Source organism: Pristiophorus japonicus, chromosome 5 (assembly GCF_044704955.1).
Source record: "Pristiophorus japonicus isolate sPriJap1 chromosome 5, sPriJap1.hap1, whole genome shotgun sequence".
Taxonomy (NCBI): domain Eukaryota; kingdom Metazoa; phylum Chordata; class Chondrichthyes; family Pristiophoridae; genus Pristiophorus; species Pristiophorus japonicus.
In genome coordinates, this window is record NC_091981.1 from 37,996,098 (window position 1) to 38,015,921 (window position 19,824).

General features: G+C 45.8%; 1 protein-coding gene across 1 annotated transcript in view; it reads right to left on the reverse strand.

The window, feature by feature from the left end:
* LOC139264066 (collagen alpha-6(VI) chain-like) overlaps positions 1 to 19,824 on the reverse strand; it is a 217,589-nt gene that overhangs the window by 170,156 nt on the left and 27,609 nt on the right. Inside the window, exon 3 of the mRNA XM_070880164.1 lies at positions 8,356 to 8,397. Coding sequence (XP_070736265.1) covers positions 8,356 to 8,397 — 42 coding nt within the window. The remainder of the gene's footprint in view (positions 1 to 8,355; positions 8,398 to 19,824) is intronic.

Consider the following 19,824-nt stretch of genomic DNA (forward strand, 5'->3'; position numbering starts at 1 on the left):
ACAGACAGCGAACAAGGAAGTGAGTAAGCTCTTAAAATTCAAACTTTAAAAAAATGTTAGAGAGAGCAAAACAAAGATTGGGACTCTCGCATGGGGAAAACAGAACTCATTTTCCAAAGAACATAGATTAGGGTTTTACTTGCTGGTTGTTTAAACTTGGTCTCTCGTTTAGCTATACCTTGTATTGCGTGAACCACATTATCTGAATACTGGTACAGATTATTCAAGTAACTACTTTGGAAAATAAGTGGGAACGATGAGGAATCAATTCCTACTTGCAGCTGATGGAACTCTGATTCCGATACGACGATGGAAATAACTATCACTCTATTTTTGATCAAAGCTTCAAAATGTGTTTTAACGCCAGCCTGTGATGATGCTTTAGTAATTATTACTGTAATCTGGGAAATGCCTTCATACTTTTGACTTTCAGCCAGTGGAATGAAGTCGGCTGTGTTCAGCTTGTCAATGGCATATTGCGTGCCCAGTGACACTTCCCAGTCTGAAAGTTGAAACTCTTCTTGACGTGATTTAACACTTCCTTCTTATTTACAAAACTATTCTGCAAGAAGTCAGGGGGCATAATTGCCCTTTTTATAGCCCCATTAGCACCCTTGGGGGATGCTAATGGGGCATAATGAGGTTATCACCTCGGGGAAGGTGTGGATAGTGCCTCGGGGAAATTGGCTCAGAGGTTTGAGGGGGGCGCTGTGCCAGTCGTGCTGCACCCAGCGATTTGCGCCCCAGGCTGGTGTACGCACGGCAATGACGTCAATGCCGTGCATTCCGACCTCACACCGACCTGCCCCTTTGCTCCCCATGGGGGAAATTGCCCCGCGGGTGGTGAGAATGGCACCAGCCGATGTCACCGCCAGCTTCGCAGGTCATGGGGCAACTTCTCTTCTGTCGGCCCGACAATTGTGGCCCTCGCCTCATCCGGGCCGCCATCCTGCAGCCCGGCGCTCCGTTATCGGTTCCGGGCTGTTGGCCCTTTTGAGGGTGTCCCTGGTGGCCCAGTGGCAGCCGCCAAGGGGACAGCAGAGTGTTCAGCTGCCCTCCCCTTTAAGGGTGTTCTGCCACATCAGCGCTACGCGGAGCATCTGCATAGCGCTGATGTTGCCGGCAGGGTGCTGGGCCCTGGTGTGCCATTGAGGGGCGGAATGACCGAAGTCCGCGGTGGGGGTGGAACTTCCGAGCTGGGCAATAAATGTCCCGGCCATGGAAGATTACCGCGTTATAATGGTGTGCGGGGCAATTTCGGCTCCTAAATTTATTCATCCCTATGAAACCGAGCAAGTCCAATTCTGTATTTATCCAGTCCAACATTCAACTGGCTAATGATTCCCATATTAAAAATCTGTTTCTATTTAAATGCATGCATATCTTGAAACCCTTCAACCAGGAATACCACATAAGCATCCGGTTCTGCAAATTCAAATAAGAGAATTAGTATGGAAATGCTAAATATTTAAACAACACTCTCAGTATTTCACCACAAGGACTGCAGCGGTTCAAGAAGGCAGCTCACCACCATCGTCTCACCGGCAATTAGGGATGGGCAATAAATGCTGGTCTTGCCAGCGACGCCCACACCCCAGGAACGAATAAAAAAATTTACGAATGAATAATTATTATTTCCCAAATATGAGCAGCATTATCTATATTGCATAATATTAGATTACAGACCATAGCCATGGCTCGATGGTAGTACTCTTGCCTCACAGTCCAAAGGTCATGGATTCAAGCCCCACTCTATTCAAAACTACATTCAAAAATACTTTATTGGCTTTGAGCTCTATCTCGAATCTGCAATCCCTGTGAAATTGCCCCTCATGTTCCAGCATGAAGTCAGCCTTTAGGAGGTGATGAAGGTGGAGGTAAATTGCCATTAAAAAAGTGTAAAAAAGGCCAGCAACTAGTACAGAATGTTGCCTAATTTTGGCCCTGTTGCAGTTGGGAGTTGGAAGCTCCTACCTAAAGCAGGAGAGAGTTTCATTAAGGAGTCAGGGAAGGACACTGCTCTATTTTGCAGCAGATCTGTGCACTGGACACAGAGTCCTCAGGACATCCAGGAAACCTTGGGAGAGGGAGGGCCAGGCAGGGGGTCTTGAGGTGCACCTTTTAGACTTGGCCCACATGATCAGGCAAGTGTTTTCAGGCCATTTCTAGGCACTTCTTGACATACATTAGGATCTTTAGAGCAGGACCAAAAGGGAAGAAAATTTCAATGCATTAATAAAACCTTGTTTGGAAATAACATTTGATTCCCTTCATGATTATGTGGAGTGACTGGAGAAGCTGGGGTTATTCTCCTTAGAGCAGATAGAGTTGAGAGGAGATTTGATGGAGGTGTTCAAAATCATGAACGGTTTTAATAGAGTAGATAAGGAGACTTGGGGCAAAAATCGCCTCTTCCCTTAAGGCCTGTTACTGGCCACGCTGTGGAGTGGAATGGCCGCCGATTTTTGTGTAATGGCCACCATTTTAAACATTCCACTCCTGCGTTATCCCGGCGGTGACCTGCTCCCCCCACCCCCTACCGCTCTTCTGCTGCTGATCCGTCCTAAGTGTGTCATCAGAGTACACACCGCTGATGTTCCCCCGAACCCGAAATACCTCGCAGAAAATCTTGCTCCCGCCGCTCGGTACCACAGACAGCTTTTTCTGTCAGTGCACTGTGCTTGGAGTGCTTCTAAAATGCCGGTGCGGCTGCCATTAAAGGGGAGGATTTACTGCCGCTGCCGCCATCTTTTATCTTGTCTGCCAACTGCCATGTCAGGCCAGCAATCATGCCCCCGGGTTCGGCCGGGCCGCCAACAGGCAGCTTGGCACCCCATCTTAGGTGCCAGGATGCTGGCCTGGCCAAAACCCTCCCTGATGGCCCAGTGGACCTAATTTAAAGAATCACAGAGGGTCTCCCCTTTAAATGAAGGAGAGAGACGTGGTGACGCACCAGCATGATGATGTCATCAGTGCTACTCTGTGCTGATGACTGACAGCGGTAGACATTCCCCCGCTCCCAACTTCCGCCCCTCTACTTACCGAACTTCCGTTCACCGCCGCACTTCCGCTCCCTTCATGACCCACCTGCAGGCCGCTCGAAAAAAAAAGCTAAAGAGCCAATTTCCTGCAAGAGGCCACCACAGTCGAAACATGGGAGGTGCGCCGCATTTTTGGCGGGGGCTAATTTTGGCTCAACTGTTTCCAGTTGCAGATGGGTCGGTAACCAGAGGACACAGATTTAAGGTGATTCCCAAAAGAACCAGAGGAGACATGAGAAAACTTTTATTTACATGGCAAGTTGTTGTCATCTGGGATGCACTGCCTGAAAGGATGGTGGAATCAGATTCAATAGTGACATTCAAAAGGGAATTGGATAAATACTTAGAGGGAAAAAGAATTGCAGGGCTACAGAGAAAGGGCAGCGGGGGTGGTGGGGTAGTGGGATTAATTGGATAGCTCTGCCAAAGAGCTGGCACAGGCACGATGGGCCAAATGGTCTTCTTCTGTGCTGTGTCATTCTATGATTGTCGAAGAACAGGCACCAAGGGTAACAGTAAGAATGTTGTCCGATTGCTTTGAGTGAGATGTTCCTGTCACTGATGGATAAGGACAAAATGATTTAGGACAGTTTGGGGAAACATCTCCATGAAGGAGTAGCAGAGTGATCGGCAGATGGGCTGCTTGGTAGTTATGGAGGGCAGCTACATGTCACCAAGGCCTGAGTTGGGTTTGATGTCCAAGATGGATGGCAAGACCCGTTTGGTACTGGGCTCAGATCATAGTCAGCTGATGGTCTCCTTTATCAGCTGAGCCTGCAGATGTCTGACAGCTGACACAACTCAAGTTATTGCTCTGTGAGGGAGGCACAGGTCAAGCATTAATGAGTGGTCACCCGGAGTGGGCCTTTAGACAGTGAGATGTGGCTACTGGGGCGGATCGGGTCTGGAGCCTGGCATTTCAGCACGGGGCTTGCTGTTCCGCCTCTTGTTCCTTCTCAAAGTAGAAATACAGGGGAAGGCTAACTGGTCACCAAAACCAAGTTTGAACCTTAAAAAAAATGCAAAACAATACATGAAAAAACACTAACAATACTGAAATAAAATTTAAACATACTTAAAAAAACTTAAAAACTCTTCAAAAGGGGAGAAATTGGGGTAATTTGCACTTCCCATTAACACCCCCGCGGGCACTAACAGGGCACTAATGATTTTGCGACCAGGCATTGTTGCTTGTGCCATCCTGTGCAACGTGCAATCAGGCTGCGTTGGTGTCCTGGGGAGGTCCCTTCCACCCATTGGAAGGGAAGAGAACCTTCCTGCATGCTGTGACTGCCTCCATAAGCATATGGAGGAAGTCATGGGAGAGCCAGGATGCAGCCATGTATCTTTGTGCAGTGCTTGTCAGTGTTTACAGCACCTCAATGCTGCAGAACACTGACTTTCTGAATCCATACTGACTATTTTTTGTTATATTTTCTGTCTCCAGATGCTCTTTCTCTCACTTCTTCGAATCTAGATTCCAGTATCTTTCCTGCCACTGACAGTAAGCTGACTGTTCTATAGTTCCCAGGTTCTGTTCTATCTCCCTTAATATAGGAGCAACATTAGCTATCCACAGTTGTCGAGCACTATCCCCTCTTCTGTGGAACTTTTATATATATGAACTAGTGCCTCTCCTATCTCCTCCCTAGTTTCCTTGAGCATGTGTGGGTGCATGATGTTATGTATGCAACCCTAGGTAACCTGTATCTTACCGCCACCAGAGGGCATACCTGTTGGAGTCCCAAGGGATCCCAGCATCCCTTGGAAGCACTGTATATAAGCAGGCTTTAAATGCTGTACCAAAACTCTGGAGTTTGAATAAAGAAGCTAAGGTCATTCATGTCTACAGTACTCAGTTACATTACTTTATTATGAACATAGCAACTGGCGACGGGATAACAAACAATCACGTGAAAATGCAGAGTACTGTTGGTATCCTGGAGAAATTCTCAGAAGGGGATGACTGGGAGGCCTTCGTGGAGCGACTCGACCAATACTTCGTGGCCAACGAGCTGGAAGGGGATGAAAACGCTGCCAAACGAAGGGCGATCCTCCCCACCACCTGTGGGGCAACAACCTATGGCCTCATGAAGAATCTTCTAGCTCCAGTGAAACCAACAACCAAATTATATGAAGAACTGTGTATGCTGGTCTGGGAGCACCTAAATCCGAAGGAAAGCGTTCTGATGGCAAGGTATCGGTTTTACATATGTCAACAGTCTGAAGGCCAGGAAATGGCGAGCTACATCGCCGAGCTAAGGCACCTTATAAGACATTGCAAATTCGATGGATTCCTTGAGAAAATGCTAAGAGACTTCATTTTGCTTGGCATTGGCCATGAGGTTATCTTTCGCAAACTATTGACTGTTGAAACACCGAACCTAAGCAAAGCCATAACGATAACCCAGGCATTTATGTCTACCAGCGATAACACCAAACAAATTTCGCAGCATAAAGAGGTTTCGGCAAGTACTGTACACAAAGTAACAGGCAGGAATGCATATGGCAGAACGTACAAGCCTGCAGCTGCCCGACCTCAGATGACCCAGAATTGCCATCAAACGTTAATGCGAGGCAGTTAACACCTTGTTGGCGCTGCGGAGGTGATCATCGAGCCCATCAATGCCGCTTGAAACATTGGGCCCAAGTTTCCACACGATAAAAAACGGGCGCCCCTCCGAGCTGGGCGCCCGTTTTTCCCGCCGAAAACGGCGCTGGAAAAAAACGCGCGATTCTGGAGCGCCCTGCAGCTCCATGTCTGCTTTGCGTGGCGCCCAGGGGGGCGGAGCCTACCACTCGCGCCGATTTTGTAAGTGGGAGGGGCCGGGTACCATTTAAATTAGTTTTTTTCCTGCTGGCAACCCTGCGCGTGCGCGTTGGAGCGTTCGCGCACGCGCAGTGTGAAGGAAACATTGGCACTCGGCCATTTTTGTCGTTCTTTGTAGCTGTTTAATTTTTGAACATTTTTTAATAAAAGCACATTGCCCTTCCATGATCAGCACTGAGGCTTCTTGCAGCAGTGAGAAGGCTGCAGGAAGCCTCAGAAGTTGAGGCAGCCGTTTCCCGACGGCCTTCTCCCCCCCTGCCGTCGGGAATGGGTGCTCAACTTCTGAGGCTTCCTGCAGCCTTCTCACTGTCTCCTTCCCCCCCCCGCCCGCCATCAGGAACGGCTTCCTCCCCCCCCACCCGCTGCGGTCGGTTGGTCGGTCATTAATACCAATGCCTCTGCCCGCATCCAAAGATGGGCGCTCACGCTGTCTGCATACAACTATGTAATCCATCACAGACCAGGCACAGAGAACTGCACTGATGCTCTCAGTCGGCTACCATCGCCCACCACTGGGGTGGAAATGGCACAGCCTGCAGACTTGCTCTTGGTGATGGATGCATTTGAAAACGAAAAGTCACCCGTTATGGCCCGCCAGATCAGGACCTGCACCAGCCAGGATCCTTTACTCTCCCTTGTAAATAACTGTGTCCTCCATGGTAGCTGGTCCAGCGTCCCAGCAGAGATGCATGAAGAGATCAAGCCGTTCCAGTGGCGCAAAGACGAAATGTCCATACAGGCGTACTGACTTTTGTGGGGCAATCGCGTGGTTTTGCCCAAGAAAGGCAGGGAAACGTTCATACACGACCTACACAGTACCCACCCAGGCATATTAATGATGAAAGCGAGAGCCAGATCCCATGTGTGGTGACCCAGCATCGACTCAGATTTGGAGTCATGCGTGCACCAATGCAACACTTGCTCTCAATTGAGCAATGCACCGAGCTAAGTTTGTGGTCATGGCCCTCCAAACCGTGATCTTGGATCCACGTTGACTTTGCGGGCCCGTTTCTAGGCAAAATGTTTTTGGTTGTTGTGGATGCTTATTCAGAATGGATTCAGTGTGTAATAATGTCTGTAAGCACGTCCACCGCCACCATCGAAAGCCTACGAGCCATGTTCGCCACGCACGGCCTGCCTGATGTCCATCTCAGCGACAATGGGCTGTGCTTCACCAGTGCTGAATTCAAGGAATTCATGACCTGCAATGGAATCAAGCACGTCACATCTGCCCCGTTCAAGACCATATCCAATGGCCAGGCAGAACGGGCAGTTCAAACCATCAAGCAAAGCTTGAAACGTGTGTCGGAAGGATCCCTGCAGACCCGCCTATCATAAGTCCTGCTCCAGCACCAGACACCACTCGCTCACCGGGGTTCCCCCAACGAGCTGCTCATGAAAATGGCGCTCAAAACAAGGCTCTCTCTTGTCCACCCTGATCTCCATGATCATGTCGAGGACAGGCAGCATCAACAAAGCATGTACCATGATCGCGCAAACTTGTCACACGATATTGAAGTCAATGACGCTGTATTTATATTCAACTATGGGCATGGTCCCAAATGGCTTGCTGGCACTGTCATAGCCAAAGAAGGGAGTTGGGTGTTTCAGGTCAAACTTGCAAATGGACTAACTTGCAGAAAGCATTTGGACCAAACCAAACTGCGATTCACAGACAGCCACGAGCAACCCGAAGAGGACACCACCAACTTCGACCCTCCAACACACACACAGGTGGCAACCGACATCACGAAGCTCAACTCCCCATCATCCAGCAGCCCAGCAAGGCCAGCTGCCCAGCAGCCCAGCGAAGAACCAACCAACTCACCCACACCTGCATTTATACCGAAACGATCGACAAGGGAGCGAAAAGCCCCAGATCGTCTCACCCTGTAAATAAGTGTACTATTGACTTTGGGAGGGAGTGATGTTATGTGTGCAACCCTAAGTAACCTGTATCGTATCACCACCAGAGGGCATACCTGTTGGAGTCCGAAGGGATCCCAGCATCTCTTGGGAGCACTGTATATAAGCAGGCCTCCCATGCTGTACCAATACTCTGGAGTTTGAATAAAGGAGCTAAGGTCACACTTACTCATGTCCACAGTACTCAGTTACATTACTTTATTATGAACATAACACATACCATCTGGACCTTGGGTCTTATCCTCTCTTAGCACTGTTAGTTTGTCAATTATTTTCTCCCTTTCTATCCCAACTGTAGTAATATTCTTTATAAGAATAATTAAAAGATCTATCCAATTAGTCTCATGGCCCCCGTTCTTTCTCTGTAGCCCTGCAAATATTTCCTTTCCAAGTGTATATCGTAATCCATTTTGAAAGTTACTATTGAATCTGCTTCCACCATCTTTTGAGGCAGTGCATTCTAGATCACAACAACTTGTGTAAAATAAATTCTCCTCATCTCCCCTCTGGTTCTTACAGAACTCTTAAAAACAAAAATAAAAATGTTTAATGCCTCACCTGCAGGTTTCTGCCAGTGCTCTTCTTGGCTTTCGTTAGTTACTAAAGGGGGAAAACAGTGAAGAATTGATTTGATAGCTGAACAGTATGGAAGTAGGTCATGTTTAAAGAAATTCAACAACATTTGAACACTGGCATAAATCAGATTAAAATATTCTAGTTGAAGCTAAAATACTTTGAAAAATACTTCCGAGAGAGAGGAGGATAGAGCGGGGCGGGGGGGTGGGGTGGAGAGGGGGCGGTTGGCGGGGAGGAGTGAGGGGGAAGGGGAAAGGAAGTGGGGCAAAGGAGAGGGTGAGAGGGGAGTCAACAGAGACATTCCACCAGCGTCTGCTGGAGTTGCACCAAATTATAGGAATTAAAATGACTTTTTGCGTGAATCAATTCAATTGTTAGCGGGCACGCAACCTGAAACAGTAACTCAGATGAACGTTTACATCAGGTTAAGTTGCTGGAGGATTGAATGTCAAGTCACATGCCCAGTTGCTCTGTTCTGTCGGCCATTGTAATCTGTATCACCAAGCCCAAGAGGTAAGTGACCTGGCAGCAGGTGCACTGAACTCCGGAACTACCGTGGATCAGTGGACAACCTTGGAGGAACTTGGGAAGTTTGAATCCTTACTGATAACCAAGGAAAAACTCAGACAAGCAGTGACATGAGTAGGAAACATCACCTCCCTGTATGGAAGATGAATTGTTGCCGTATATAGGTTTAATTCCCAATGAACGGTCTCTCCCCAGTGTGAACTCGCTGGTGTGTCAGCAGGTTGGATGACTGAGTGAATCCCTTCCCACACTCGGAGCAGGGGAGCGACCGCTCCCCGGTGTGACTGCAGCAATGAGTTTTCAGCTCGGATGGGTAATTGAATCCCTTCCCACAGTCCCCACATTCCCACGGCTTCTCCATGGTGTGGGTGTCCTTGTGTCTCTCCAGGTTGGATGATCAGTTGAAGCCTCGTCCACACACAGAACACGTGTAGTTTCTCCCCGCTATGAATGGTGCGATGTTTTTTCAGGCTGTGTAACTGGTTAAAGCTCTTTCCAGTCAGTTCACTGGAACACTCTCACTTGGGTGTATGTGAATCGGTGCTTTTCCAGTCACACTGATGTTTGAAATGTATTCCCACAGACAGAATTGGCAAACATTTCTCCTTCCACACTCAAAGGCCGATGATATTCAGGTGCTGAGGAATCGAGTGAGTCCATTAGATTTTGACATGTGTGGGAAGGGATTCACTCAGTACTGTTCCTTACTTAAAAACCAGTGAGTTCACACTGGGGAAAGACCATTCACCTGCTCAGTGTGTGGGAAGGGATTCACTCATTCATCCAATCTGCTGACACACCAGCGAGTTCACACTGGGGAGAGGCTGTTCACCTGCTCAGTGTGTGGGAAGGGATTCACTCATTCATCCAATCTGCTGACACACCAGCGAGTTCACACTGGGGAGAGACTGTTCACCTGCTCTGTGTGTGGGAAGGGACTTACTCAGTCACCCACCGTGCTGAGACACCAGCGAGTTCAGAAGTGTTTGCAGGGTTTGGATTCTGCTCTTTTTGCTGCCGTTATTACATCCTTTTGATGGAAGAGTCTGGACTGTATAAACTTATGTTTCAAGTCGATATAACTGCTTTGCTTGTCTGTTCAAAATATCTGAAACCCTTCCCTTGAAGAAGAGAATTAGCACAGAATTCTGCTTCTTGGCAAAAGCACCAAGTGTGGTGTCAGAAATCTAAATCTTGGGGCCAGAAGAGGGAGAAAGGCTGAGAGTTATCGCATTTATGAAGCTTCTCATAAAACTTCTGTTGGCTTTCCAGGTGGGAATGTTTAAAAATTGGTGAGAAAGGAAAATCCTATCTAACGAGTCAATCTTAAAGAAAGAAAGATGTGCATTTATATAGAGCCTTTCATGACCTCAGGACGTCCCAAACCACTTTACAGCCAATGAAGTATTTTTGATGTGTAGTCATTGTTGTAATGTGGCAGCCAATTTGCACACAGCAAAGAGCAATGTGATAATCACCAGATAATCTGTTTTAATGATGTTGGTTGAGAAATCAATATTGTCCAGGACACTGGGGAGAACAGCCTGCACGTTTTTGAAATATTGCAATGGAATCTTTTACGTTCACCTGAGAGGGCAGACAGGACCTCAGTTTAGCATTTCATCCAAAAGACAGCACCCCTGACAGCCATCTGTGGCTAACTAAAGAAATAAAGGATGGTATCCAATTAAAAACAGGGGCATTCAAACTGGGCAAAATTAGTGGGAGGACAGAAGACTGGGAAGCTTTTAAAAGCCAGCAAAGAATGACTAAAAAATGATGAAGGGAAGATAGACTATGAAAGTAAACTAGCGCAAAATATAAAAACAGATAGTAAGAGTTTCTATAGGTATATAAAATGGAAAAGGGTGACTAAAGTAAATGTTGGTCCCTTAGAGGATGAGACCGGGGAATTAGTAATGGGGAACATGGAGATGGCAGAAACTGTGAACAAATATTTTGTATCAGTCTTTACAGTAGACGAAACTAACAATATTCTGACAGTGGATAGTCAAGGAGCTATAGGGGAGAGGAACTTAACACAATCACAATCACTAAGGAGGTGGTACTCAGTAAGATAATGGGACTAAAAGCAGATAAATCCCCTGGACCTGATGGCTTGCATCGTAGGGTCTTAAGAGAAGTAACGACGGGGATTGTGGATGCATTGGTTGTAATTTACCAAAATTCCCTGGATTCTGGGGAGGTCCCAGCAGATTGGAAAACTGCAAATGTAACGCCCCTATTTAAAAAAGGAGGCAAACAAAAAGCAGCAAACTATAGACCAGTTAGCCTAACATCTGTGGTTGGGAAAATGTTGGAGTCCATTATTAAAGAAGCAGTAGCAGGACATTTGGAATAACAAAATTCGGTCAGGCAGAATCAGCATGGATTTATGAAGGGGAAGTCATGTTTGACAAATTTGCTGGAGTTCTTCGAGGATGTAATGAACAGGGTGGATAAAGGGGAACCAGTGGTTGTCGTGTATTTGGACTTCCAGAAGGTATTTGACAAGGTGCCAGATAAAAGTTACTGCACAAGATAAAAGTTCATGGGGTTGAGGGTAATATATTAGCATGGATAGAGGATTGGCTAACAAACAGAGAACAGAGAGTTGGGATAAATGGTTCATTCTCTGGTTGGCAACCAGTAACTAGTGGGGTGCCATGGTGATCAGTGCTGGGACCTCAACTATTTACAATCTATATTAACGACTTGGAAGAAGGGACTGAGTGTAACGTAGCCAAGTTTGCTGACGATATATTGTCCCTATTTCCAAGTTTACCATCATCACAGGGAGCGAGGGACTGGGAGTGAGACTGAGAAAGAATGAGGCACAGAGTAGGACAGAAACAGAGACAGAGACAGAAAGTGAGGGAGAGGAAGAAAGACAGAGATAGAGAGAGAAAGAAACAGAAAGAGATAGAATTAGAGAGAGGTAGGGAGAGATTAAAAAGCTAGATGGAGGTAGAGAGAGAGAGAGAAAGAGAGAGGGATAGAGAGTCAGAGAGATAGAAAGAGACATACAAACTGAGAGTGTGGCAGAGAGAAAGATCGAGGGACATACAGAAAGAGATAGCAAGAGGGAATAGAGAGATAGAAATAGAGATACAGAATGAGACAGAGACAAACAGAAAGAGATAGAAAGAGAGAGAGACAGAAAGATAAAAAGGGTATAGACAGAGAGATAGAGAACATGAGAAAGTGAGGGAAAGAAAGAGAGGGATAGAAACAGAGAAAGGCGAGACAGTCAGACCGCAACCATAAAGAAGCTGTTGCTATGTTAACAACAGTTGAAATTACGTAGGGGTGAAGTTCCTTGGAGCTTCTGTTGTTCGGTCACCATAATTTCAGCGAACATTCGGTGGAACTCTGTTTATGCGTGTAGCTGAAATTAGGACGATGCAGCAGGAGAAGCTTGGAGGAAATCCATCCCCCACGGTCCCTGATGGAGCAGCTCAGTAATGATGAAACATCTCATACAGTTAAACAAAGTGGGATTAACAAGAATAAACAACACGGCAGGGAGCCCATTAAACAGAAGAGACTAGATGGACTTCACATTTTGTGTCAAAAAACATCCTAATGTTAAAAATCAGTGTCCAGGATTCAAACAGACCTGATAATAAGATATAGTCAAAAAATATTTTTCAGCCAAGTAGATAAAACAATCACAGAAATTTCCATATTTCACACAAAATTCAACAACTTAAGGTCTCGGCCGTGGCTCAGTGATAGCATTCTTGCCTTTGAGTCATGGATTCAAGTCCCACTCCAGAGATTTGAGCACATAATCCAGGCTGACAGTCTCAGTGCCACACTGAGGGAAGGCTGCACTGTCAGAGCTGCCCTCTTTAAGATGAGACATTAAACCAAGCCCCCATATGTCACATAGCAAATTTGTTATTGTGACATGTTTTACAGCTCAGCTGAAATACAACCCATTCTTCATATGATTATCAGCCAATACGTAACTACATTTGGTAAAGTCCATCTGCGACGCTTCCCTTCCCTTCCTCTATTTTTGGGAATAGTCTGTCGACCAATATTTACGATCAGCCTGCTGAATCCCACAGCTACCTTGATTCCACTTCCTCCCATCCCGTTTCCTGTAAGGACTCTATTCCATTCTCCCAGTTTTTCGGTCCCTGTCGTATCTGTTCTGATGACTCCACCTTCCTTACTAGTGCTTCCGATTTGTCCTCCTTTTTCCTCAACCGAGGATTCAACCTCCACGGATGTTGACAGGGCCCTCGACCATGTCCATCCCATTTCACGCACTTCTGCTCACACCCCTTCACCTCCCTCCCAGAACCATGATAGGGTTTCCCTTGTACTCACCCTCCATCCCACCAGCCTTCATATTCAACAGATCATCCTCTGCCATTTCCGCCACCTTCAACGTGATGCAACCATCAAATTCATCTTCCCCCCACCTTTCCGCATTCCAAAGGGAGCGTTCCATCTGCGACACCCAACACCCCCTCCTCATTCCACGGCACCTTCCCATGCAAGCGCAGGAAATGCAACACCTGCTCTTTTACCTCCTCCCTTCCCACTGTCCAGGGCCTCAAACATTCCTTCCAGGTGAAATAGTAATTTACTTGTACTTCTTTCAAGTTAGGATACTATATTCGCTGCTCACGATACGGTCTCCTCTACATTGGAGAAAACAAAAGCAGCTTTGCAGAACACCTCCAAGTGTGACCCTGAGCTTCCAGGCACTTGTCATTATAATTTTTCGCCCCACTCCTACTCTGACCTCTCTGTCCTTGGCCTTGTACACTGTTCTAATAAGGCTCAACGGAAACTCGAGGAACAGCACCTTATCTTTCAATTAGGCACATTACAGCCTTCTGGACTCAACATTGAGTTTAACAATTTCAGATCATAACCACTGCTCCCATTTTGTCAGCAGAGTATCTATTTGTACTGTCCTTTTTCTGTTCTCTCGACTCCGCCCCCGACGGCGGCCGCCCAAAACCAGAACTGGAACTGGGCCCCGCAATTGACCACGTTGTTCATCTGAGGTGCCAGGTAGCGACAGACGGTGGGGGAGAGGCAGCGTAGGGAAACAGACGGTGCGGGGAGAGGCAGCGGCCAGAGAGAGGCGGCGGGAGGAGAGAGGCAGCGGGAGGAGAGAGGCAGCGGGGGGAGAGAGGCGGTGGGATAGAGGCGGTCGGAGGTGAGGCAACTGGGGAGAGAGAGAGACATGGGGTGAGGGAGGGGGAGGAAGTGGGAGAGAAACATGGATGGGGAGGAGAGATGGAGACATTGGCAGGGGAAGATAGAGACACAGGGGGATGAGGAAGAGAGAGAGACACGGCGGGGAGAGAGAGACACAGGAGGAGAGAGAGAGAGACACATGGGGTGAGAGAGAGAGACACGGTGGGAGAAAAAGAGAGAGACGGGGGGAGAAAGAGAGAGACGGGTGGGGAGAGAGAGACATGGCAGGAGAGAGAGAGAGAGATGGGGGAGAGAGAGACTTGGGGAGGAGGGGACGAGAGAGAGAGAGGGAGAGACACGGGGGTAGGGAGAGACAGATCCGGGGGTAGAGAGTGAGAGACGCGGGGAAGGGTAAGGCGGCAGGGAGAGAGAGACACAGGGTGGTCGGGGGGAAGGGAGTGAGAGACACGGCAGTGGGGGGCAGGGGGAAGAGAGAGAGGAGAAGCAAGAGAAAGGATTAGAGGGGAGAGAGGTAACTCTGGGAAGACGCATCACGTTCTTCCAACCCCCTTTACACCCACACCCGATTTCTCAGAAAGCTCGGTCACTATTCACTTCATATCCAATAAGCCCATTAACAATCCGTGACCCACACACAATGCTGCATCTATGGCTCTGGGTTGGGGGCGGTCGGGGGCAGCGGGCCAGGAGGTCATGCACTTGCGCTGGAGTAAGGGAATACAGCTGCGGGAGGCAGTACTTGTGCTGGGGTAATGGAGTTTGGCTGGAACTTAGGAGGTTTTTGCTGGGTTGCTGGAGATCTATCTTCTCTGGTTTCTGAAGTCAAAATGGATTGAATTACAATTTGCAAAGTCAGTCAGAACTTGGGCTGGGTGGTTCCAGTTGCACATTCTGCAGAAACTTCAGGGTGTGGCTTATCCTCCAAGGAGACCAATCAGCAATAGATCATGTGATAATGGAGAGCCAATCCGAGACAATGTGGCCATTTTGGCAGTACAAATAAATGCGTGCTTTTGTCAGACAGCAGTTGCTAGTCATGGTTCTGCTTTTGTTATTTACACCCCAACCAGTGGATGTGGTGTATTTGGACTTTCAAAAGGCATTTGACAAGGTCCCACATAAGAGATTGGTGTGCAAAATCAAAGCCCATGGTATTGGAGGTAATGTACTGGCGTGGATAGAGAATTGGTTGGCAGACAGGAAGCAGAGAGTCGGGATAAACGGGTCCTTTTCAGAATGGCAGGCAGTGACTAGTGGACTGCCACAGGGCTCAGTGCTGGGACCACAGCTCTTTACATTATACATTAATGATTTGGATGAAGGAATGGAGTGTAATATCTCCAAGTTTGCAGATGACACTAAACTGGGTGGTGGTGTGAGCTGTGAGGTGGATGCTAAGAGGCTGCAAGGTGATTTGGACAGGTTGGGTGAGTGGGCAAATGCATGGCAGATGCAGTATAATGTAGATAAATGTGAGGTTATCCATTTTGGTGGCAGAAACACGAGGGCAGAGTATTATCTGAATGGTGGCAGATTAGGAAAAGGGGAGGTGCAACAAGATCTGGGTGTCATGGTTCACCAGTCATTGAAAGTTGGCATGCAGGTACAGCAGGCGGTGAAGGCGGCAAATGGCATGTTGGCCTTCATAGCTAGGGGATTTGAGTATAGGAGCAGGGAGGTCTTACTGCAATTGTACAGGGCCTTGGTGAGGCATCACCTGGAATATTGTGTTCAGTTTTGGTCTCCTAATCTGAGGAAGGACGTTCTTCCTATTGAGGGACTGCTGCGAAGGTTCACCAGACTGATTCCAGGGATGGCTGTACTGACATATGAGGAGAGACTGGATCAACTGGGTCTTTATACACTGGAGTTTAGAAGGATGAGAGGGGATCTCATAGAAACGTATAAGATTCTGACGGGACGGGACAGGTTAGATGTGGGAAGAATGTTCCCGATGTTGGGGAAGTCCAGAACCAGGGGACACAGTCTTAGAATAAGGGGTAGGCCATTTAGGACTGAGACGAGGAGGAACTTAATCACTCAGAGAGTGGTTAACCTGTGGAATTCCCTACCGCAGACAGTCGTTGATGCCAGTTCATTGGATATATTCAAGAGGGTGTTAGATATGGCCCTTGCGGCTAAAGGGATCAACGTGTAAGGAGAGAAAGCGGGAAAGGGGTACTGAGGTGAATGATCAGCCATGATCATATTGATTGGTGGTGCAGGCTCTAAGGGCCGAATGGCCTACTCCTGTACCTATTCACTATATTTCTATGTTTCTATCTAAACCCTTCTTTTGTTTCTTTACTTGTCCCATTACCACCCCATTTTTCCTTGCACCATCATCCCTTTTGTCATTTAATCTCTCCTGCCTTCCACCCTATCACACACTTTCCCTTTTGTTCTTTCCTCCCTCCCTCCTTTCCCTGCCTCTGCACTTGCTTAAAGCCTCTTACATTTATAACTTTTCCCAGTTATGATGAAGGGACATTGACCTGAAATATTAACTCTGCTTCTCTATCCTTAGATGCTGTCTGACCTGCTGAGTATTTCCAGCAATTTCTGCTTTTATTTCAGTGTTCCAGTATCCACACACTTTGCTTTTGTACATTTGGTAATTTCTCCCTACAATAAAATGTTGATACGGGAAATCAACAGCAAAGACCGTTGAAAAACAATTCCAGATGAATTCTTTTGGTAATGGCTGCCTTGTTATTCTCTTTATTTGTCTTTAGAGCAAAGCAGAGTTTCCATAGGTAGACCTGCATCTCCTATGATTCAAAATTTACACCGTTCTCCATATGAATGAAAGCAATGTGCTATGGAAATTAAAATGATCCTTTGCAATGTAGATTGCATGGGTTGCCTAACACATATTCCTGTGCACTCTAGAAGGCAGAAACTAGCACATCAGCAGAAGGCATCGCATGGGCTAAAATTAGTACATAAGAACATAAAAACGTAAGAAAATAAGAAATAGGAGCAGGAGTAGGCCATTTGGCCCCTCGAGCCTGCTCTGCCATTCAATAAGATCATGGCTGATCTGATCCTGGCTTCAACTCCACTTCCCTGCCAACTCCCCATAACCTGTGACTCCCGAGTAGAAGGGATTATTGATGATTACAGAGAAGCAAAAGGACTACAGCAAATAATCAACAACCCAATTCTTTGATTTACATAATACTTTAGACCGCTTCAAACATAATAAATATAACATAATAATGACAGCTTAGAACCCTCTACAAAACCTTTTAATGAAACTTCAATAAACTTAATGTAACCAATTCTTCTCTTCTTGGAGACCTATCTCACTGTAACAACCCAGAAAGAAACAGTTGAAACAGGAGCACTGCAGAACTGGGAAAGCCATTACTCCAAGAAGACTTTTGATACCTGAAATCAAATACATCTTTTACGCTAGCATGTGGGTTGTGTTTCATTATTTTTTTAACATCTTGCTACCTGGTTCAAATAGCTTGGTCCCGAGAACAACCCTTGGTGACCCTTTCGATGTACACTGCTTTGCAGGCATCCAACACTTCAAAGACAACAAAGCATTACTAGTGCAATTAATATACAATGACTTCCCTTTAGGAGAGCAGCTGTTCTAGATACCACCACCCCTGAAATGTATATATGCTTAGTCTAGTGGCACAAATAGAGATAAATCTGTTTGATCTAATAGGCATTAGATAGAGGTGGCAGCAAGGTAACCAAGTATTCCAGAACACTTGACATTTTAAAAAGACAGGCAGAATGGAAAAGGAGAGGGGTAGCCCTGATAAAAAAAAGGATGATATAATTACAGTAGTGAGAAAGGATCTTTGCTCGAAAGATCATGAAGTAGAAACAATATGGGTAGAGATAAGAAATAACAAGGAGCATAAATACTGGTGAGGGTAGTTTATAGGCCTTCTAGCAGTAGCTATACCATTGGGCAGAGTATTAATCAAGAAATAACAGGAGCTTGCAACAAAGGGAATGCAATAATCATGGAAGTCTTTAATCTTCATCTAGAATCAAATTGGCAAAGGTAATGTGGAGCAGAAGATAAAGGAATGCATTCAAGATAGTTTCCTGGAACAATACATCGTGGAACCAACCAGGGTACAGGCTATTTTAGATCTTGTATTGTGATGAGACAGGGTTAATTAATAATCTCATAGTAAAGGATCCTCTGGGGAAGAGTGATCATAGTACGAGAGAATTTCACATTGAGTTTCAGAGTATAATACTTAAGTCCAAAACCAGAGTCTTAAACTTAAATAAAGCCAATTGCATAGGAATGAGGGGTGAGTTGGCTAAGGTAGAATACAAAATTAGATTAAAAGGAATGACAGTAAATAAGCATTTAAAGAAATATTCCAAATATTTTAAAATTCTCAACCAATTGAGAAATAAAAACTCCATGAGAAAAGTGATTCATCCATGGCTAAATAAAAAAGTTAAGGATAGTATTAGATTAAAAGAGACTTATAATGTTGCCAAAAACAGTAGTAAGACTGAGGATTGGGAATGATTTAGAAATCAGCAAAAAATCACCAAAAATTGAAAAAAGGGAGAAATAGAATGAGAGTAAATTAGCTTAGACAGGAGAAATTATAATGGGGAATAAGTAAATGACAGTGAAATTAAACAAATACATTGTGTTTGTCTTCACAGAAGACGTAAAAAAAACTCCAGAAAATAGTGGAGAATGAAGGGAATGAGAATGAAGAACTGAAAGAAATTAGTATTAGTAAAAACAATAGTACGGGAGAAATTAATGGGACTGAAAGCCGATAAATCCCCTGGACTAAATCCCCAAGGGTTTTGAAAGAGGTGGTTATAGAGATAGTAGATGCATTGGTTGACATCTTCCAAAATTCCATAGATTCTAGAAAGATTCCCACAGATTGGAAGGTAGCAAAAGTAACCCCGCTATTTAAGCAAGGCGGGAGAGAGAAAATGGGAAACTACAGACCAGTTAGCTTGACATCAGTAGTCAGGAAAATGCTAGAATCTGGTAACAAGGCACTTAGAAAATATAATAGAATAGGGCAGAGTCAACACAGATTTATGAAAGGGAAATCATGTTTGACAAATCTGTTAGAGTCTTTTGAGGTTGTAAGTAGCAGAATAGATAAGGGGGAACCAGTGGATGTGGTGTATTTGGATTTTCACAAGTCAGTCGATAAGAGGTTATTAAACAAAATTTGAGCTCATGGGATTGGGGGTAATATACTAGCATGGATTGAGGACTGGTTAACAGACAGAAATAGAGAGTAGGAATAAACGGGTCATTTTCGGGTTGGCAGACTGTAACTAGTGGGGTGCCGCAAAGATTAGTGCTTGTGCCTCAGCTATTCACAATCTATATCAATGATTTGGATGAGGGGAACAAATGTAATATATCCAATTTTACTGATGATACAAAGCTAGGTGGGAATGTAAGTTGTGAGGAGGACGTAAAGAGACTTCAAGGGGATATAGACAGGCTAAGTGAGTGGGCAAGAACATGGCAAATGGAATATAATGCAGAGAAATGTGAAGTTATCCACTAAGGTCAGAAAAATAGAAAAGCAGAATATTTTTTAAACAACAACTTATATATAAATAACTCCTTTAACATAGTGAAACATCCGAAGGCGCTTCACCGAGTATTATGAGATAAAAATTTGAAACCGAGCCGCATAAGGAGAAATTAGGGCGGGTGACCAAAAGCTTGCTCATAGAGGTAGGTTTTAAGGAGCGTCT